Genomic DNA, 23,774 nt, shown 5'->3' with positions numbered 1-23,774 from the left:
CCTGTTTGTTTTTAGTTAATTTGTCAGATTACGTATATTTTATCAATTGGGTGTGGCTAACATATTTAACCACGCCCCTTCAACTGTCAGTTTTGGCAACAAACAGAAATAGTGAGGAGGAGGAGGAGGAGGAGTCTGTTAGGTTGTAATGACTCTCCTTAAACCCTTTTCTGGATCTTTCTGAATGCCTACTTTCCTACATCCAATCAGGTCTCTTTAAAAAAAACAAGTCACGCCCACTGTTTTGTCATTTAATATTTTGTCTCTCTTGGAACTGCATCACAATACAAAAAAATAACAGTCGCAACTTCTGGTTCATTGGGACTTTAACTACTCATAAGTAGATCTTACTCTTCATAACTATTCCGACCCCAAACCTAAACCCAACTTTTACCTTACTAACTATTAATACAGCTAATTAGTCAATAATAAGATAGTCGTGTTAGTAAATGGTTTGTTTATACCGTGAATTGTGACCTAAAGTATTATCTATGCTTTTTATGATAGATCAAAACAATCTCACAGGGATTCGTAACTTTTTATTTAGTGGCTAATTCGTATGAATTCATACAATCTTATTCGTACAATTAAGTACGATTTGCTCATCCCCCAATGACGGTTGGGTTTAGGGGTGGGGTTAGGTGTCACGCCTCCTTTTTTGAATCGTACAATTTCGTACAACTGAACTCGTACGAATTCGTACGAATAAGCCACTAAACTGGCAAAACGCAAAATACTTATTAAATTAATATAATTTTCTCGCGAGATCAGGCTGGATAGATGTATGCGCTTTTTGGAGTTTTAAAATCTCGGGCACCATTCACTTCCATTACAAAGCTAAAAGAGAGGATATTTTTTAACATAACTGGACTATATATATATATATATATATATATATATATATATATATATATATATATATATATATATATATATATATATATGTTTATGGACTGTATGTATAAAATATAAAGTATAATTACATATTTATTTTTTAAAAACGTGAAATTCATATTTATATCTGAAAACATGGAATATTTGATTTTGACCTATTGTCATTTCTGCAAATAAATGGTCTAAATGATAATACTCTTGACATTTTGAAGACATATATAAAGTTTATAAAATACAACACAAATAAACATTTTACTCAAAACACACTCACACACACACACACACACACACATTCACACGCACACACATTCACACACACCTATTAACGGCAGACCAAACAATAACATTTAATTGGCCTCTTAATTTTTTTTTTTCCAAAGCTGTACACAATGCAAATCTAAAGGTGCAGATTCTGTGTTGGTCTGATCATTAGGTACCAAAAGAATTGTAGTGAATTCATTCATTTCCTTATATATAATCTACAAGATGCCAATAATAAAATCTGCATAGTTACTATAACTGAAATGGATCGTATTTTAAGATTGACTGGAACTATATCAGTTCAGTATACAATAGACAACATTTGCTAACCTGTGCCTGTGGTACCCATTTATGTCTATAACATAGAGCTATATAAAGTATATTATTAAAACTTCACGTTTCACTTTGAGCAGGACTGATAAAATATTAATAAAAGTAAAGCCATTCAACTCACAGAAGGGGTTTTCTGAGTTTGACTGTATGTGAGAGAGATCTGTGAGAGTCAAGGACAGTCTGAATGAGAGGAAATGAATGGAGACACACACACACACACACACACACACACACACGCACTTCACAGTGACCCCTGATTCCAGACTGACACTCCGATGAGGGTAATTAATGTTTCTACATTCTACATTCATATTATTTGTGTAATTAAAGAGAAAGTTCAGTCAATAATGAAATGTTGCTGTTGATTCACTCACCCTCATTCAATATCACTTAAAGTGTTCATTTGCAAAAACACATGATTTATGAAAATCTATAAAAACTAGGGTCTATGAGGTTTCATTAGTTAATGTATTTACAAAACTAAGAATGATTATTACTTTTACAGCAATCATTTACTAAGGCATTAATAAAATCCAAAATAATGCTTGTTAATATTAGCTAATGCACTGTGAGTTAACAAGAAATAACAATGAACAGCTTTATTACCATTAACCAACATTAACAAAGATGAATAAATACTGAAGTAAATGTTTTTGACATTGTTAGTTCATGTCATGTAAATACTAATACAACATTATTGCAAAGTGTTCCCAAAACTAATACTTGTTTTAGCAAATTAACCTTCTTCAGTAGAATATAAAGCAAAGATATTTCTCAAAGTCACTTTAAAAGTCAAAAAACAAGATCAATCGGTAACACTTTATAATAACTAATTTGTCATTTATAATTTGTCATTTATAATTTGTCATTTATAAGGGATTTATAAAGCATGAATAGTCCTCACTTTAGATTAGGTCACAAAACTCCATGAAGTTGAGTTAATAAAGCATTTATTAACATATTAGTTAACTATTAGTCTATGCCTGAATAATAAGAATTATAAATGTTGATTTCAACAGTTTATTAATCATTTACTAACTCATTCTGAATAATCCTAAAAACCTTCAACTACTCTTAAATCCAAACGGTTTGTAAATAATGTGATACTTAATTTAGTAATGAAAAATAAATCATTAACTAAGTATGAAAATACAATCATTAAACGCATTATATAGGTGCTTATAAGTCAAGAATACAGCATTTGTTGCTGCAGTTATAAACTGCTTAGTAACGTTTATTAATGTAGAGTTAATGCTTAACAGATAATGAGTTCACTATTTGCTAATGCTTAACAAATGATTTATAGTGTGTAGTTATTATAAAGTGTTACCGATCAACCCTGTCTCCTAATAATCCTGTCTCCTGATGATACATTGAGGTTTGATTTTGTTATTATCAAAATTACATTTTTAAAAATCTTTTTACAACATTATTAATATTATAATAATTAAACATTATTATAATCAATCTGCTATTTTACTCCAAAGAACTCCATTGAAAAAACAGAAACTAAAGGGTTACTGCTGCCAACTTATGATCACCAGAACGAAAATGACACATTTTACCTCCTCCCAACAGGGAAAACTATGAGGTGCCGAAGTGGACAAATGTCAAGCGAATGCAGAGAGACCGAGTACACGCAAAAGAGACCGAATGTATGCGGGAGAGAGGCCCAGTGGACGCGAGAAAGGCCAAGTGCACACGAGAGAGACAGAGGCCGAGTGCTGGCGTGCGATAGAAATCGAGTGCTGGTGCGCGATAGAGACAGAGAGACTATTAAAGTTACTTTACTTTAATTAATGGTATGAAAATTCAGCTTCTTGCTCTAAATATAGAGTAATTATTTTACATTTTATTTAGTTTTAAGCACTTATCATTGTGTCCTGTTGTGGAAATAGGATAATCCTATCAGACAAGCTTTAAGGATTTTTTAAAATTGCATTTTAAATAGTCTGTACCATGTAATGTCTTGGGGACACAAACGGCACTGATTAGTAGAAATGACCCAATACAAATGTTTTGGTGATACAAACTTGAATTGAGAGAGATTTATAATACAGAGCCAACTCTTGTTCAAGCTTTAATTGTCCAACATGTTTAGGGGACATCTAATATTAAGTTTCATTATTTAGTTGCACTGCAGTAGCCTACTGCTAAAGCGCTGCAATAAAAATGATCAGAGCTGTCATCACAGCAGCGAGTTCACAGAATTTCCTCCTCTGTTGCAAGTGTTTTGTTATTGGATGATTGAACACTTTTTTAAATCCCTGAATAAAACCGAAGTCCCTTTATAGTATTCTATAGCCTTTGCTTGAACCCATATAAAGAAAAGAAAATATTGTCAATTTAAACTGGTTTAGTCTGATTTATTTTGTCTTTAGCTCTATAAGGGGTTACTAGGGTTATTGCACTGCTAGTGTATCCCATGTAGCACTGACTTCATAAATATAATTTTTATTTTTTACTTATAAATATATAAGTTGGCACCCCTACCCAGTCAGATTGCTACAATCAGTTTGCTATATTACAGGCCTAATGACTTAATAAAATATAATATTGGCCTATATATAATGGTGCTCAACATATCTGCTTAAAGTTTAATACACTGTTTAAGTATAAATGCACATTTCGAGATATTAATCAAATTTTCCCATTTTTTTATTAACATGATCACTTTCAGTATTTTTTAGAACACACGCGAGTAATAAAAAGCATTTTCAAGTCAGCAAAACTGCTGAAATTATCTTAAATAAACTGCAAATTAAACTTCACAAACGTTACAATTGTGTTACCAAAACATGGAAACAAAATAGTAAACATAGTAGTATTAGTTATAGTAACTTTAATAGTCTGACGGTCTCTTTCACGCACCAATACTCTGCCTTTCTCGCGTGCACTCTGCCTCTCTCCCGTGCCCTCTCTCGCACTTATTCAGTCTCTCTGCATTCGCTTGACTTTTGTCCACTCTGGCGACCTCATAGAAAACCACCAACAATGAAGAATGCATGGTCACATCATGGGATATATGCTGTCATGGCTTTGCAATCAGAAAAAAAAGTCATTATAAATGGAAGTCAACTGGGAAAACACGAAAGGGTAGTCAATTTGCACAGTACATGAAGGTTAATTAACAAAATAATAGAGATGTTGGGCGAAGCAGTGGCGCAGTTGGTAGTGCTGTCGCCTCACAGCAAGAAGGTCGCTGGGTCAAGCCTCAGCTCAGTTGGTGTTTCTGTGTGGAGTTTGCATGTTCTCCCTGCGTTCGCGTTGGTTTCCTCCGGGTGCTTCGGTTTCCCCCACAGTCCAAAGACATGCGGTACAGGTGAATTGGGATTGCTAAATTGTCCGTAGTGTGTGTGTGTGTGTGAATGTGTGTGTGTGGAGTTCCCGCAGAGATGGGTTGTGGCTGGAAGGGCATCCGCTGCGTAAAAAACTTGCTGGATAAGTTGGCGGTTCATTCCGCTGTGGGGACCCCGGATTAAAAAAGGTACTAAGCCGACAAAAAATGAATGAATGAATACAGATGTCATGATACAGATTTGGAATGATGGTAGGGTGTGAATATAACACCCAAGTTACTACATTCCGGTGAACTAACCTATAAAAGGTCAAAGGTTAAAGGCCATGTAAATGAATGTGCCCCAGAGCGGCCCTACAGGCATCCGTCACCGTTCTTGAGAATTGTTAAAGATAAGCATCAATAGATCACTCAACTCCAGCTCTTTTCCTCTCCTCCGCGTTTCATCTGTTGCTAAAACGAACTAAAACAATACAGCAGGAATGTACAGTACACACACACCCCGTACAGTCATGGAAATCTGTGTCTTTTACTGTAGTGCTCTCATACACACAGGCGTCTTTTGGGAAGCTGCTACACACACCTACATATAAACATCAGTAACCTTACAAGCACGCAAAGTACAATTACAATTCCCATTATAAACATGAAACGCGCACACACCCTTCCCAAAAAGCCACTTCTGTATAATTCATCCGGACAAGGAGACGACAGTGTGTGTGTGTGTGTGTATGTGTGTGTGTGTGTGTGTTTAGATCACTATATCCTCTTTGGAATGATGACTGGGAACTGCATTTTGTCAAACCAATGACAATGCAAAATACTATGTAAATGCCCGAGGAACTCATTAGTAAATCATTGTTATGATAAGCATCTCCATTCACTGTAATAGATGGTAAATAGCAGTCATGCCATCATGCACGTCGCCCGGAGGATGTTTCACTCAGTCACAGTGATGAAGTCAAACAGACTGTGGATTACTTGCGTTTTAAAACTTAGAAAGCTGCCTAGTTAGAGAGCGTTTTTGACAGCAACATAAGAAACTTTTCAGATGATTAGAACTTCCAAGAGTTATTTTTGTGTTATTTATACATTATAAAAGATTTTTTTATATAAAATAGAATATTTACATTTTAATTGTAAAATTTCCTTTTCTTTTCTGGGATTTCTGACATTTTGAACTTCGTTTTAATATTTTGTCATTTATATATATATACATACATGGCTTTACATTAACACCCGTCAACCCGCCAAATGCGGGTAGATTTCGGCGGTGGCGGGTAAGACAGACACTCCCACTAGCCACTTTGGCTGGTTGAAAATAATTTTCCCAGATAATAATTCTTAAAAGCAGGGTTCGACAATAAGGATGCTCCAATGTGCATGCACAGGTGATCGAGAAGCAACACGACTAACAAAAATAATTGCGTTCGCAACTTCGCACGAGCAAAGCAGGTGATAACCGAATGAGAGGATAATCACTCGCGCTAACAGGTGATGCGCGCGACTGTTTATAACGCATGCGCGCTCCTGTTTCCTTTTGTGAAGCAACTGTGTCTAGAAACACAACTGATGCGATCGATTCTCTTTCAAATAGACTGAACAAAAAGGGGGGAACGTGCACCTACAGTCTTGCTTTCTAGAGTTCCAGAGTGTAAGCAGCGCCGGTTGCTTTCGGTTTAACCATTCTTTGAAAAGATAATTTATGGGTCTATCATTAACCATGCATGTGTGATCATCCTTTCATTATCACACAGTATGTTTTTTACCTGCTTTCTTTTGCATTAATATGGTTTAATTATCGTTTTTTACAATAACATTGCTTTAATGGGAGAACAACTCCCCATTTATGTGTAGTTAACTGGTGATCTGGGACTTTTAGCCAGGACATATGACTGTGCATATGTTTTGTTAAATAAAAAGTATAGTATTCAGCTATAATTAGCATGTTTTCACATGAAAAAATATTTTCCCAACAATAAAATTGTGGCTAGTGAAAATGGGGAGTGGCTAGTAATGTTGGAAAACTACTAGCCACAGTGGCTGGTGGTCAAAAAAGTTAATGTTAAGCCCTGTATATATATATATATATATATATATATATATATATATATATATATATATATATATATATATATATATATAGCAGACAATGCAAAACACAGGTCTTAATGGAGTCCAAAAAATGAGCCAACTTTTTGACATGGAGATGCACGTTAATGTTTATAATAGGTGGAACTGGCAATGTGTGTCAGCTGGCCACTTGTGAACTAATTCCAGAAAACATGTTGGTGATCACTGAAACAATGGCAAAAACACACTACATGTCGAAGATATTAGAAAAGCAGTGAGACATGGACCATGGTCCACAAAGTCCACATGAACCGGAAGCTGCAACCATTTTTTTTTCATAAAGAAACCGAGAAAAACAGAATATTAAATGAGAAAACAGTGGGCGTGGCTTGTTTGTTCTACTGCTAGCAGATTGGATGTAGTAAAGTAGGCATTTCATTCAGAAAGATCGGGTTTTGGTTTTGTTAATACAACCTAACAGACTCCTCCTCCTCACCATTACTGTTTGTTTTCGAAACTGACAGCTGGAGGGGCGTGGTTAAGTATGTTAGCCACGCCCAATACCTCAGAGAGACCTAATTTGAGAATTTAACTGAAAACAAACAGGAAGTGCATTTTCAGATTTCAATTTTAGATTACAAGAGCAAACCATTGTTTTTTTTCTTAATGACATGCACAGCTGAATTGATCACCACAAAACTAGCAACACCAGCTAACAAAATCAATGCTATTTTTGATTTCATGTGACCTTTAATACTAATATGGTTTTAAAATACCCTAAAGTGACTTACATTTTCACCTGTGGTTGTATCTTAATCAATCTCGCATGATAATCTCACTGATACACCTGGTCAGGTGTGAGAGAGTGTGTGTGCTTTTACCTCTTGATGAGTTTGATGGCTTTAAAGGCTTCATCCATGTCTCCTATGGTGAGGTAGAAGCTGAAGTTCAGCATGGCGTCTCGGGTCTGCTTCTCACAGCCCTCCAGCCCAACAAAGTCTCGAAGAGCTTGTCGCACCACCATCTGAGGAGATGAAGACCCCTGGGCCGAGCTGGAGGAGACCACAGACCCCTGATCGCCACTCTCACCCAGCTGAAACCAGAGATACACTTCATTAAAGCTCAACCATTAATGATAAACAAGTACAGAAACACATTCAGAAAAGAAAAGAGAGATGATTTTTCTCCTACTAGGCTGCTATGTGATTGTGAATGTACTCACATAGGGGAGAACGACGCATCCCCTTCGAAATAAGAGCTTTACAGCGACAGGATGATCAGAAAACCAGAATGAGGAAAAGAAAATGATGCATGCAAGAGAAATAAGGAGAAAAAATAGAAGTATGTGAAGGGGTGAGAAAGAGATGCATACAGATTCACAAGAGCTGTTCGATATTGACTACTGTTATGTATTTGTGTTTTTTGTGCTCTGTTTCTCTCTGTTTTTTTCTCTCTCGCTCTCGCTCTGTTCTCCCATATCTGCTTTCATGTATTCTCAGGTTCCGTTCATTGGTCCATTCAGCTGTCAGTCAATCCTCCCCGGTTACATCACTCTTACGTCACATCCAATAAGCAAAGACCACCCGTGTTAAAAGCGCGCGCCAGACCACTCGCCTTCCCTTCCTTGCATTGTTCTCTTTCTCTGCTTTGTCGTTTGTTTGTATTTATCGCGTGCGTTTAAGAAAACAAAACTGTGTTTTGTTGTTGCTCGTTTCTGTGTGCACGAGATCCGTCCGTTATTCGTACATCGTTCTTAGTTTATCGTTGTTTACGAGGCTTGGACGAAGCGGACAGGTAAGAAGGTCACGTGACATACATATTGCAACACATAGGACTACTCTGCTGTCTAGCAAATAGATAGAGTAGATAGTTAGGACTCGGAAGATCTTCGCGTGTTAATTATACTGTTTTTCATCTAGTTATCATCTAGTTTCATCTAGAATCTAGTTATGCTGTATTTCATAATTAAAAATCTATACTTTGTGTTTTTGTGCAAGTCTTGACTGGTTTGGATCTATCATGGATCAATAAATATAACAGTCAATCTGCCAGTAGGTGGCAGCAAGCCTCTGTCTTAAAAGGAACATATCATGGAAAAATCACTTTTATGAAAGGTTTAAGCACAGTTGTGTGTCAGCAGTGTGTGAATACAGTATAAGCAGGTTCTATAGGTAAAAAAATGTATAAAATCTATGGTTTATAATCACACTTGATATAAACAATCTGCAGAAACACTTTGATTGACATTCTCCCTTTGTACATGTCATCAGAGGGGGAAAGCCCCGCCCATTACTGATGACCTCTCCCTCACTATCATAGGTCTTTAGTCTTGCTTTTGAATCTGCCACTATGCCGACACACAGGCACTCTAGGGACATCAAAGACTTTTTACATCTTGTGAAAAGGGGCATAATAGGTCCCCTTTAATTAGTGAATCGTTGAATAGTTCACTTAATTAATTTGTTCAAAAATAGATCTGCAGTTTTTTTTTTTAAACCTTTATTTTACCAGAAAGAAACCTCTTGAGATTTGTAATCTCTTATTCAAGAGTGTCCAGGAAAAACAAACAATAAACTTCATAGACAACATATCAAAATAAATCAATACAAATTACAATGAAATGAATACACCAAATAATTGTACCACCGAAACATATAATAATATTAATATTTCCCATGCAAAAGTTGTGATCTGTAAATAAAGCTGATGTACGCAAACTCTACATAAACATATTTAACTTGAATATTGCCTTCATTTGTCCCCTTTAAATCATCATAGGTTTCCCAAAGATGGGTTGAGGCTGGAAGGGCATCCGCTGAGTAAAAACTTGCTGGATAAGTTGGCGGTTCATTCCGCTGTGGCGACCCCGGATTAATAAACGGACTAAGCCGACAAGAAAATGAAGAAATGAATGAAATCATCATACGTGTCATAATCATTAATAAATAAATCTAAACTTATTCTGTCTTACATTTACTTTTGGAAAGGTCACACAGTTTTATAAATGAGACCACCGAACTTAACTGAACTTTAATTGACAGTAACATTTATACTAAACTGAAATTATGAAGTTTCAATTTACTAGAACTACACCAGCATTCTACACTACTCTCCTGCCTTGGGCTGCACAATATATTGGTTCAGCATAGATATCGCAATGTGTGCATTTGCAACAGTCGCATCGCAGGATCTGCAATGTTAAGTTGAGATTATAGTTGAGCAGGAGTTGTAACAATAATAGAATAAACATGTACAATTAGCATGTGTTTTTAAGGTCTGTGACAGTGTGAGAATTTCAGAAGAGATTAAAGCATAAAGGCAAAAGAAACTGTATAATTTATAACTTTAAAAAAGATTAATTAGATAGAATTATTATTATGATAAAGACTATAGTTTTATTTGACATTTGCGAATTCAATTTTCGTACCTAAATACTATAAAGACTGCAGAGCACTGTTTATTTCATTTGTTTTATCTTTGCACAGATGTATTTATCAATGCTTGAAATGGGTATTTTCATTCATTCATTCATTCATTTTCTTGTCGGCTTAGTCCCTTTATTAATCCGGGGTCGCCACAGCGGAATGAACCGCTAACTTATCCAGCAAGTTTTTACACAGCGGATGCCCTTCTAGCCGCAACTCATCTCTGGGAAACATCCACACACACATTCACACACACACTCATACACTACTGACAATTTAGCCTACCCAATTCACCTGTACCACATGTCTTTGGACTGTGGGGGAAACCGGAGCACCCGGAGGAAACCCACGCGAAAGCAGGGAGAACATGCAAACTCCACACAGAAACGCCAACTGAGCCGAGGTTGGAACCAGCGACCCAGCGACCTTCCTGCTGTGAGGCAACAGCGCTACTGCCTCGCCGAAATGGGTTTTTTTTTTATGTAAATGATTCAATCCCCAACAGAAATTAAGGAATTCTTTCCAAATAAAGCAATCTGGATAAATTGTATTTATATCACAATATATATTGCAGGAAAAACTAAATATTGCAATGTCATTTTTTCCAGTACTGTACAGTCCTACTCCTGCCTGCTTGGATGAATTGAAATGTTTCCACAATGTGAAATATGATGTCTTTAACTTTAAGTTAAGCTCCTCTGACACAATCCACATTGTAAAAAGCTCCATCAAATAAAGATGAATATCTAACACCCCTCGCTCATGAAGAAACAGCTTTTGTGTGTGTTTTGTACCTTGCAGATATAATAGTAGTATGGTGTATCCAGAGCCAGCAGACCAAGCAGTGCTGCAGGTTTAGGCTGTGAGTCCTGCAGGAGGAGACCGTGTTCCTGCGTCACAAAGAACGTCACCACCATCACATCCTCCTGCCAAGAAAAACAAAAACAATTTATATATAATATTTTTATATGATTCAGGTCTGTTTTGAGAGACAAGATAATAATAATAATGAGTTTTATTAATGAGGCACTAAGATAAAACGAGATAATAAAAACAATAGACAGTGTTACAGGTTTGTGACTGGTTTGTTCTGTTTCCTGGGTTTTGCTTTCTTTTTCTTAATAAGTGATCAGTATGAGCAGCTGTGGCTAACTTGATGGCTTATTTAAGGAGCTGCAAAGACATGTTGCAAAGTCTGCTTTGGAGGATTGTTTCCATTTGACTTCATTTTGCTTACCCACCTTACAGCTTATTTACCTTTTGTTTAATTTGGAATTTGATCTTATGTTATCTGTTGTTGTCTTGGACTTCATATGTTATGTTAGACATTTCATTTACATATAGGTTACATTGGTACTCCTTTAAACTTTATTTATTTATTTTTTTTTGTAACCCTGAATAAATATATTTTTTGCTTTTTCATTCTATTTGGTATGATTCTCTTCATTTGTTGTGTGCTTGAGCTGGCACGTAACAATATTATAACAAAAGATAAGAAAACACAGATCAAGTCAAAACCCTTAATCAATAACATATTCATGACAAGCATTTTTAAAGAGCTTGGAATATTACAACTCTTCACTGGGATCACTTAAAAACGTGTGGCGAAGAGATTTTGAATATAATTTTAATGACGATCAGTGTAAGACTATGTGCAAGAATACTCTCATTCCCCTTTCCAATAACAGAATAATTGAAAAAAAATTACAAGTTTATGGGGCGAGGCAGTGGTGCAGTAGGTAGTGCTGCCGCCTCACAGCAAGAAGGTCGCTGGTTCGAACCTCAGCTCAGTTGGCGTTTCTGTGTGGAGTTTGCAAGTTCTCCCTGCCTTCACGTGGGTTTCTTCCGGGTGCTCCGGTTTCCCCCACAGTCCAAAGACATGCGGTACAGGTGAATTGGATTGGCTAAATAGTCCGTAATGTATGAGTGTGTGTGTGAATGTGTGTGTGGATGTTTCCCATAGATGGGTTGTGGCTGGAAGGGCATCCGCTGTGAATGAATGAATGAATATAAGTTTCTGCATAGGATGTATCTGACCCCAGTTCGTTTAAGCAAAATGTACCTTAATGTATCATCCAAGTAACACAGATGTAAAACCTATTCAGGATCAATCATGCACGTTTTTTGGGAATGCAAAAAGCTAAGTTTTTCTGAAAAGCAGTACAGGACTTTACAGCCAAAGCTTTGCAAGTTCCATTGGACAACACACCAACACTATACCTCTTTGGTACAGAACTGAACAAGACACTTGATCCTACTACTATAAAGAGACTCGGCATCATCTCCTATCTAGCAAAATAATGCATTTTGCTCAACTGGAACCAACAAAGACCTCCAACATTTGAACTGTTCGTAAAACTCCTGAATGAAACAATGCTCTTGGAACAACATACTTAAAATACAATACTTAAAATAATGCTTAAAATACAAAGGGGATTCCTTTAAAAAAATATGGATGCCTCTAATGATCCTCTGACTCTATGAACACATCTGATGTATTTTCATAATATGTGTGACCTAAATCACAGCATAACTTTGTGTATTAGGATTTTTGTATTTTGTTTGTATGTTTACTTATTTCTTTATTATTTTTTATTATTTATTTAAGTATTGATTGTTTTTCTCTTTGCCTTTGCTGCTATACTTGTCTACCGATACACTTACCTTTGCCCTTTTTTTGTTTATGTTTGTATGTTCATTAAAACCAATAAACAAAAATATATATATACAGGGGGGGTAATAAGTCAGCAGGGCTCATAATTCTGACTTCAACTGCATACACAGTAAAGAAATAAAGCTGCAGGTCATATAATGTAGTACTTTACCTTCTCTGTTTGTCTTTGCCTGCTGCCGTGGAGGTCAGAGTTCACAGACACGGTTTCACACACAAACAGACGAGGCTCGTTCTCATCCCAGAACTGAGAAACAGGGCATCGAGCGGCCAGCTCCTCTTCACAACGACTTCTGCAAATCAAAAAACATTTTCCACAGTCAAATTTAGCTTGTCTAATGGTGTATCTGTGTTTTTTCTGTTATTGTAAGTAACAAACACAAGTCATCTGGCTGTACCTCTGACTGTCCTCAGACTGTTCAGGGCTGCTCTGTGGCCTCCCCGTGAAGAAGTCAAAGTAAGACAACGTGTCCAGCTCGATGTCATAGAAATACACCCTGTTATCTGGCCGTCCGTTTATCTAAAATGCACAAAATGGTCATCACTTCGCCCAAATGTCACACTTGACTGTACAATGATAATAGATTTCTTTTATTTGCTATTTTATTTCCACAATTTTTCATAAAAACACTTTTATAAATCTTTATTATATATAAATTGGGAGGCACGGTGGCTTAGCACTGTCACCTCAGTGCATGGGTTTCCTTCGGGTGCTCCGGTTTCCACCACAGTTCAAACACATGCGCTATAGGTGAATTGAATAAACTAAACTGGCCGAAGTGTGTGTGTGTGTGTGTGTGTGTGTGTGAATGTGTGAGTGTATGAGTGTTTCCCAGTACTGGGTTGTGGCTGGAAGTGAATCTGCTGCGTAAAACATTTGCTGTAATAGTTGGCGGTTCATTCCGCAGTGGTAACCCCTGACAAATAAGGAACTCAGCCGAAGGAAAATGAATTAATTACATACAAATTAAAGCATATTTGAGACAAATTGTGGAAATATAAGTGCAAATAAAAGAAATCTATTATTATTGTACCATCAAATGTGATTATCATAATCACAATGTAAGCAATACTGACAATGAGCAATACTGACAATGTTTCTTATGTGTACATTTTAAGAGGAATTCATTAAAATAATGGTGAAAAACACTATCATTTCTATTTTTTATATTTCTATTTTCCATTTCTTTTTCCTGAATACTGTTACTTTTTCCTGAATACTGTTACTGGAACAAGGTAATGCTAACTTTTGTGTCAATTTTATTTTTAGTCAGCACAGCAGCTTATTTTATATCAAATCTGAATTAAATTGAATATTGTGACTTACATCATTGCTTATTTTTGCATTTTTTTCTCAGTAATGCTATTTTAAAAGTCACAACCTACTTTTAAAACAACAAAGTGTACATTTACTGCATTTACTACTATTTTTTTTAATGCCTTTTAATATTGGTGTAACGGATCACAAATCTCAAGGTTCGGGTCACACTATGGTTTTTGAGGCACGGATCGGACAATTTTTCAGATCAGCAAAAAAGGAAGGAGACAGATATCAATTGCTTTTCATTTATACAAAAATACTACTTCAAAAACCATTGGTTTACAAACCACTTAGAACCTGTAATTTTAATAAAAAATAAACATCAAGAAAGAACCAGCTGAAAAAAAGGAACATTTTCAATATAAAAAATGATCTTTGCAGCTGTTGCTGATAATGCTAAATATAGAAATCTAAAATATTATACTACATATCATATTTATTTTAAATTATTGATTCAACAATTCACACATAAAACTTCATGTTTCATTATGGGTGGATCATTTTTGAGAACCTATTCAGTGACATCATTTTGGAGGTTGTTTGATGCCACCCATTGGTTCCATTAAACAGTGATTTTAATCTTTACCATAAACATCAACTGAGCTAGCTGAACTATAAACTGTTCTCTCAGTACTTCTGTGTAATTTTATTGTTTGTAACGAACAGTAAACTGAATCTCTCTCGATCAAATGCAGATTTGAATGTAGCGCTTTGAAGGATTAATAAACATGCAAATCATTATCATTCATGTTGCGTGGGTCTTTTAATGTTTAATTGTGCAGCTTTACACTGAATGCATTACAGCAGGCTAAACAAACAGTGACAGAAAACATCTTAAATTAATAACCTAAAAAAAAAAGCATTTCGGTAGATCCCACAACTTCTTCCTCTTTCATTATGTTTTACAGGGAAGTCAAAATTCTTTCATACACATAATTTCAATGACTGCAATTGTTAATAATGTTGAATTTACCTACAAGTTAAAAAAAAAAGTAAGTTATCCATGGGTTACATAGGTTCTTTGGGTTGTGATCCATCAGACCCCTACCTTTTAAAAATATTTTTCAATTTATATTAATCCCAAACACAAAATTTACACATTTTATTATTTAGTTTATTCATAATTTAGATTAACATGACCATTTAATTTAACCTGCTTCATTTCAGAAGTTTTGTTTTAAATAACGAGAGTGAAAAACTGCATGAATTTTTTTTGCACCTGTGTAATGAGGACACTAATCTGGCTTCCGCTGGCGTTGCATTTGACTGATCTCAGAGCACCCAGGTCAGAAATGAGCTCTGACAGGTTCTTTGTGACACCCAGGGGTTTGGCCTCCCTATGCACACAAACAAACACATTACACACATATTGATTTACACATGTTTGTGTTGAACAGTGTGAGTGTGTGTTTACCTGCGAGTGAGGTCAAAGACCCTGATGTGACAGGTATCTGTTCCCACAGCCAGGTAAGATCCACAGACACTCAGTAGAGTCGGGTTTCCTTCCGCTTCAGAAAACACCAACAACTGCTTCACGGTGCCCTACACATTCACACACACACAAACAGAAACTGTGTGATTTCCATAAGAGTCTGGATGTGTTTCTACAGATTTATAGTACAGTGTCTCTATGTGTGTGTATACCTGTGGTGTGCGGATCTGGACACGGTTTGGTTCTATAGTATAAATGTTTTCTTCATGCAGCGCAAGAGCAGGAGACTCACACTGGAATGAGCCTGATAATAAAAACAACAGAATCCTCATTAAACAAATCTAATAAAAACAGACTGAGATGTTGGTTGGTTCAGATTTAGTGTGGTCCTGTTGTTTCATTATTCAGTTTTTTTGGAGATTATGGTACCTGTGCTGTGTAACGTTTGTCCTGAAGGCTCATAAACGGTGATCATTTTCCCATTCCACACCGCTACCATATTCTATCCAAACAGAACAAATGATGTAGAAAAAAATTAAACCATATTCTTTAAGCAAAGCAAGAACATTCTAAAATCATATCGCAAAAAATACAAATTAAATTAATGAAAAGATGAATAAATAGATTGATTTATTTTTAGATTGTGTGTGCATCTATATATCTTTTAAGATATATATTTACAAATATAGACATTTATACATGCATATATAGCTTATTATTCTCAGTTTTTAAATTAACTGAGAATAAAACGCTATTTATACATGCATTATTAAATTAACTGAGAATAAAACGCTATTTACACATGCATTATTAAATTAACTGAGAATAAAACGCTATTTACACATGCATTATTAAATTAACTGAGAATAAAACGCTATTAACACATGCATTATTAAATTAACTGAGAATAAAACGCTATTTACACATGCATTATTAAATTAACTGAGAATAAAACGCTATTTACACATGCATTATTAAATTAACTGAGAATAAAACGCTATTTACACATGCATTATTAAATTAACTGAGAATAAAACGCTATTTACACATGCATTATTAAATTAACTGAGAATAAAACGCTATTAACACATGCATTATTAAATTAACTGAGAATAAAACGCTATTTACACATGCATTATTAAATTAACTGAGAATAAAACGCTATTTACACATGCATTATTAAATTAACTGAGAATAAAACGCTATTTACACATGCATTATTAAATTAACTGAGAATAAAACGCTATTTACACATGCATTATTAAATTAACTGAGAATAAAACGCTATTAACACATGCATTATTAAATTAACTGAGAATAAAACGCTATTTACACATGCATTATTAAATTAACTGAGAATAAAATGCTATTTACACATGCATTATTAAATTAACTGAGAATAAAACGCTATTTACACATGCATTATTAAATTAACTGAGAATAAAACGCTATCAACACATGCATTATTAAATTAACTGAGAATAAAACGCTATTTACACATGCATTATTAAATTAACTGAGAATAAAACGCTATTTACACATGCATTATTAAATTAACTGAGAATAAAACGCTATTAACACATGCATTATTAAATTAACTGAGAATAAAACGCTATTTACACATGCATTATTAAATTAACTGAGAATAAAATGCTATTTACACATGCATTATTAAATTAACTGAGAATAAAACGCTATTTACACATGCATTATTAAATTAACTGAGAATAAAACGCTATTTACACATGCATTATTAAATTAACTGAGAATAAAACGCTATTTACACATGCATTATTAAATTAACTGAGAATAAAACGCTATTTACACATGCATTATTAAATTAACTGAGAATAAAACGCTATTTACACATGCATTATTAAATTAACTGAGAATAAAACGCTATTAACACATGCATTATTAAATTAACTGAGAATAAAACGCTATTTACACATGCATTATTAAATTAACTGAGAATAAAACGCTATTTACACATGCATTATTAAATTAACTGAGAATAAAACGCTATTTACACATGCATTATTAAATTAACTGAGAATAAAACGCTATTAACACATGCATTATTAAATTAACTGAGAATAAAACGCTATTTACACATGCATTATTAAATTAACTGAGAATAAAACGCTATTTACACATGCATTATTAAATTAACTGAGAATAAAACGCTATTTACACATGCATTATTAAATTAACTGAGAATAAAACGCTATTTACACATGCATTATTAAATTAACTGAGAATAAAACGCTATTTACACATGCATTATTAAATTAACTGAGAATAAAATGCTATTTACACATGCATTATTAAATTAACTGAGAATAAAACGCTATTAACACATGCATTATTAAATTAACTGAGAATAAAACGCTATTTACACATGCATTATTAAATTAACTGAGAATAAAACGCTATTTACACATGCATTATTAAATTAACTGAGAATAAAACGCTATTTACACATGCATTATTAAATTAACTGAGAATAAAACGCTATTTACACATGCATTATTAAATTAACTGAGAATAAAACGCTATTTACACATGCATTATTAAATTAACTGAGAATAAAATGCTATTTACACATGCATTATTAAATTAACTGAGAATAAAACGCTATTAACACATGCATTATTAAATTAACTGAGAATAAAACGCTATTTACACATGCATTATTAAATTAACTGAGAATAAAATGCTATTTACACATGCATTATTAAATTAACTGAGAATAAAATGCTATTTACACATGCATTATTAAATTAACTGAGAATAAAACGCTATTTACACATGCATTATTAAATTAACTGAGAATAAAATGCTATTTACACATGCATTATTAAATTAACTGAGAATAAAACGCTATTTACACATGCATTATTAAATTAACTGAGAATAAAACGCTATATATACACACACACATGCATAAATGTCTATATCTGTATATCTACATTTAAAAAATGATGAAATATCTCTACTTTTATCATATCATATGGTCAACAATAATGCTGCTCTATGTTTCTGCTAAAATCAGTACAGTATATCTACAGGAGTTAAAAAAACAACAAATAAAACTAATTAAAAAAAATGTCTTAAATAATGCTTTGTAACTGCGTCACATGAAGCGTGTCTTGCCTTGGTGAGCTGCACGGCTCTGATGTGTGTGTCTGTGTTGAAGGTGATGTGTGTGTTGCTGGTGAAGTTGGCCAGGCTGAGTTGAGTTGGTGTGAGCTGCACTGCTGCCATCTGCTGGCTGTAATGAGAACACATCACATGCTCCGACAGGATCACCACACTACTGCTGCTACACACGGCCAACAGATGAGCGCTGGAACCCCACTGCAAAATTTCAACAAACTGAGTGACAAATCAACATAATAATCTGCCTAAACTGATAGTACGACATGCATAAAGCTAGAAATATTCCTTCCTAAACAAATCCTGATTTTTTACGGTGGCTGAAAGAGCTCAAACATGCTGCAAATTAAGATAAATGTGCAAGCAAATTCTCACAACACATGCAAATACAGAAGCGCACTGCAAACTGATGTAGATGTTTTCTCAATTTTTACAGTTTTTCCGCACATTTTTTCTGAACTTGCAGTGTGTTTGGGCTCTCTCAGCCACCATAGATTCTACTCACCTGTAGCTGTGAGATGTTTCCTTCCACTTCTGCTGGTGTCTGGAGTTTCCACTGAGTTTTGGAGTCTCCTTTCTGATCGCTCACCGTCAGCATGTGCCACAGAGCAACTCGACCCCTGCTGGTGCCTGCTGCAAGAACTTCTGCAAATCAAAACCCAAAAACATCTCAATGAGTTCTGAACTAAAACACACATATATTTTACAGTTCTCACTCACCGAGCTCCAAATGTATGTCTGAGAATCGGTGTTGGTTAATTCTAACCGTACGTTCACACCGAAAGCGGCGACAGCGTCAAAGTAGCCGGAAGTCATTCATTTTCAATGAGAGCCGGCGGCGATAGGCGGCGATAAGCGGCGAGGAGCAGTGCGGCGCGTCTTCGCCGGCGTGAGCGTCGAGGAGAGTTGAAATGAAGTCAACATTTATGGTAATGAGCTATGACGCGGTTCGGCGGCAAGCAATCAGAATGAAGACGTCCATCGCTTGATAGCAGTTCAGAGAACACAGACCTGTGAACTTTGGTCGCCGGATTTCCAATTATTTCTAATTTTTTCCTACAGGAACATGCATTAAATAAGTTACTGGCGACTTACTGATGTTCATTAATGTTATATAAATTTATCTTAAAAAAGCGGGAATCTCACGCAATGTGACAGTACTGCTGCTTCAGGATGTTTCAGACATATGGACACATATTGGATAAATAGAGCAAAGCCACACCACACGCAACTTGATCTTCCATTGTTGTATGAATTTGATAAGAAGTGCGCAACATTGTCACGCTAGAAACATGTTTTATGCAGGACTGTCTTCTTTAAATACGAGATCAATGTAGCGAGTTTTGACGCTCTCGCCGCAGGAGCTGAAGGCAGAGAGCGTTGTCGCCAGGGCGCCCAGAGCGACCTTGGACGCTCTCGCCGCTTTCGGTGTGAACGTACGGTAACAATACAAGAAGTCCTGAGAGGATTTAGCACAATTTGCAGAGACGGTGTTGTAACTATATACTGCACAGGTGACATCAAAATTATTACATCGTATTTACTTCTATTTTATTTCCCCCTTTTTTAAATATTTCCTAAGCTTAGACATTTTTACCAGATTACAAATAAAAAATTTTCTTCTGAGGAAAGTCTCATTTTTTTTGGCTAGAATGAAAGACTTTTTTTTTTAATAGTTTTAAACCATTTTAAAGGGTCACTGTCACACTGTTAGGACACATATATTTCACAAAAGTGAAAATGTGTTGTTTTTGCGTTATTTCGAGCAAATTCGTTTAAAATGAATTTTTGAAGCTGCGTCACGCCAATTAGGTCCTTACGTGTACTCCAGTGTACAGAGTGGATGTCTGTACCTGCGAGTGCATCGTGACATCTCTGAGTGTGCAGCATTAATTCATGAGAAAAACTTGGTTCAAACCAATCAGCGTGCTCTATTGTGAAGAGGTGCAACTTCATTAATATGCATGACAGCTTCGAAGACCTGTTTACCTGTTACGCCTGTTTCACACCGCAAGCGTCAGCGGCGCGTGAGCAGAGCAGAAGCAGCACGCAGGTGTTTGCCTTTAACACCAGCTGCGTCTGCAGAGCGCAGCTCTTCGGCAGCTGCTGCAGAGATCAACCTATCTCTGTCTATTCTATCTAGTTATGTTGGCTTGAGAAAGCCAACATACTGTTATGCTACTCTGTCCTTGAAAACAAACGTATCTTCTCCTAGGCCGTTCATGCCACAAGGCCCAAATGTGGTCAAAATGTGCCTTCTACATTCAAGATTGTTGCTATATCTCCTCATGCCAATACGACTTATTGTTTTTTCAATAAAAAATGTTAAATATTACATTTTTATGATCCAGGCATATCAAAAAATTATACAAGCCCCAAATTTAGCCAAAAGCTGTATTTAGATGCGTTAGATTTTGCTGCTATATCTTTAAGGTTTATCAGACTTATAGTTTTCCGATAAATAATTTTAAGCATTATTTTTCTTAAAATATGGCAAGCCATTTTTGATTTAAACTCCATATTTTTTTACTGATATGGCAAGCCATTTTTGCATTTATCAGTTTCACACTTATTAAGCATTGTATTTTCAAAAAAATACGGCAAGCCATTTTTACATAATGTTCATTCCCTTAGTCCCTTTATTAATCAGGGGTCGCCACAACGGAATGAACCGCCAACTTATCCAGCATTTGTTTTACAGTACACAGCGAATGCCCTTCCAGCCGCAACCCAACACCAGGAATACATAATGTTCAAGTCCAGTTTTTGACACTCATAAAGACTGTCATAGAAACATTGGGGTTGATTAAGATCACTCATATTGCTAAGAAGCTTTGATGTATCATCAGTAACCTGTCAAATGTCCCCATAGAAATAAAACAGTATAACCTAGCAACCATTTAAAAATAGCAATATCTCTACATCAGAACATCATAGGGACCTGGGCATTGGCTTGTTTGACTCATTCTAGCAAATGGGACTTCCTGTGTACTATGCATGGTAACAATGATAATGGAAGCCAAGTGCTAATAACGATTAGCTACATGCTAAGGATGATTATCTAAATGCAATAACATATGCTAGAAATGCCTACTAAGTATTAGCATTTGATCAAAGATGTATACGAGCATTGCCATTTAGCAACTGCTTAGCAACTACCTAACAATGCCATAATTGTTTTAGCAACCACTTAGCAACCGCGATGTGCTTTCTGCCAACTTCCATTCCCAGTCCTAGCGCAGCCATGTTTGCTTTCTCAAGCCAACATCAAAGTTTATCAATGAACTTTAGGCTCTAGTTACATATGTCTCTCTATATACAAATACACAAAGCCAATTAAAACTTTCTTGCTATGCTTGAGCTGCACCGCACAAAGCGAGCTCACATAATCCAGCATGCGTGCCGAACTACACTACCCACAATACACTTCGCTATGGACTACAACTCCCCTAAATATTCTATTTCCTTCGGAGGATGCAGCCTCTGAAGTGAGACCCAGCTATAAAGAGTAGTTTAAAATTGTGTGTAAATTGGTGTGCAAGTCTTACGTTTAGAAGTGCAAAAAGAAACACAGTTGAGCAGTTCTCCTTTCTCAAAGCCCAGAGATTCATCCAGTGATAGAGCGTAATGATCATCCAGCTCCACATCCCACAACCTACAGACACACACCAGCATCAGAATATTATATTATATACTATTAACACAAACTACTATTATAATTATTTTTATAATTATTATTAACTAGTAGACCTGATGTGGAGTTCTCCTGATGCTGTGATAAGCAAACCGCTTTCTGTCCACACAACGTCTGCATTCGGCCCTCCTCTGCCACTCAGCTTCACCTGCACACACATATTTAGAAATCCAACTGGCTGCTTTCATAAACCGCTGACATGCAAGATGTTTTCTGATTGGCTTTTACCTTGCTGATCTCCTGAGCGAAGCCTTCTGGTCCGAGACTGAACTGTGAAAGCTGCAGTGAGTCTGTAACCACAGCGAGAGCGGATCTTCTCTTGGAGTACCACATCTTATGTACAGCGCTCTCAACTGACAGCAAAGGCACACTCTTCACCTGCTCATCCACACTGTACACACTCCCTAAAACACACACATGCACAGTGTGAACAAACCCTGAGCTACTGAAGGTCGTCAGTAAACCGTCTCTCACCATCTGCTGTGCTGATGTAAAAAGCAAGTCCTTCCTGAGATCCCAGTGCAAACGCTGCTCCTTTACTGCTCTTCTTCCAGTTAAACATGTCCAGAGCATTTTCATCCCCGCTTACAGCAGCACGGGCCAGCATCGCTACATCCCTGCAGACATATGAAACACACAGGAGGAGGCTTAGGACAGATATCCTAATAAAGCAGCTAAGAAAAAGAAAAACGCATACAGTTTAGGAAATCTTGTAGCTAAGTTTTAACATTCGCCAATCCAAATTTATTCGATTAAATTAATGAAATATTACAGCAGTTCAAAATAAATGTTTTTTTAAGTTAATATATTTTCAAACGTAAAGTATTTGTGTGATGCAATGCTGATTTTTTAACTTCAGTTTCAGTGTCACATGATTTTAAAATGAATACTTCTTACTAAAAGATTATATTTAAGTGTGAAATGAATTAGTATGTTAGTCAAGACTTTAGAGCTTAGTTTATTCATTTCTTTGGGTTTATTCCCTTTATTTATCAGGGGCTGCCACAGTGAAATGAACCGCCAACTTATCCAGCATATGTTTTACACAGCGGATACCTTTCTAGCAGCAACCCAGCACTGGAAAACACCCATACGCTCACATTCATACACATACATTAAGGACAATTTAGTTTACCCAAATCACATATAGCGCATTTGTTTGGACTCTTGACTGTGCACCCAGAGGAAACCCACACCAACACTGGGAGAACAC

General features: G+C 35.7%; 1 protein-coding gene across 4 annotated transcripts in view; it reads right to left on the bottom strand.

Moving 5' to 3' along the window:
• ift140 (intraflagellar transport 140 homolog (Chlamydomonas)) overlaps nucleotides 1-23,774 on the bottom strand; it is a 75,582-nt gene that overhangs the window by 47,430 nt on the left and 4,378 nt on the right. For 2 of the 4 annotated variants that reach the window (XM_021473814.3, XM_021473813.3), the window contains exons 5-19: nucleotides 23,036-23,178; nucleotides 22,790-22,965; nucleotides 22,618-22,709; nucleotides 22,416-22,522; nucleotides 19,373-19,512; nucleotides 18,865-19,068; nucleotides 16,138-16,210; nucleotides 15,921-16,012; nucleotides 15,691-15,818; nucleotides 15,496-15,613; nucleotides 13,354-13,475; nucleotides 13,110-13,248; nucleotides 11,079-11,210; nucleotides 8,082-8,117; nucleotides 7,741-7,952 (exon numbers count right to left, since the gene is read on the bottom strand). In XM_021473814.3, the coding sequence (XP_021329489.2) occupies nucleotides 7,741-7,952; nucleotides 8,082-8,117; nucleotides 11,079-11,210; nucleotides 13,110-13,248; nucleotides 13,354-13,475; nucleotides 15,496-15,613; nucleotides 15,691-15,818; nucleotides 15,921-16,012; nucleotides 16,138-16,210; nucleotides 18,865-19,068; nucleotides 19,373-19,512; nucleotides 22,416-22,522; nucleotides 22,618-22,709; nucleotides 22,790-22,965; nucleotides 23,036-23,178 (1,914 nt within the window). The remainder of the gene's footprint in view (nucleotides 1-7,740; nucleotides 7,953-8,081; nucleotides 8,118-11,078; nucleotides 11,211-13,109; nucleotides 13,249-13,353; nucleotides 13,476-15,495; nucleotides 15,614-15,690; nucleotides 15,819-15,920; nucleotides 16,013-16,137; nucleotides 16,211-18,864; nucleotides 19,069-19,372; nucleotides 19,513-22,415; nucleotides 22,523-22,617; nucleotides 22,710-22,789; nucleotides 22,966-23,035; nucleotides 23,179-23,774) is intronic. The other 2 variants (XM_073941107.1, XM_021473815.3) reach the window with 1 other exon arrangement.

This window comes from Danio rerio, chromosome 24, assembly GCF_049306965.1.
Source record: "Danio rerio strain Tuebingen ecotype United States chromosome 24, GRCz12tu, whole genome shotgun sequence".
NCBI lineage: Eukaryota > Metazoa > Chordata > Actinopteri > Cypriniformes > Danionidae > Danio > Danio rerio.
Note: the sequence above shows the minus strand (reverse complement) of the source record. Positions and strands in the feature narration are given on the sequence as shown.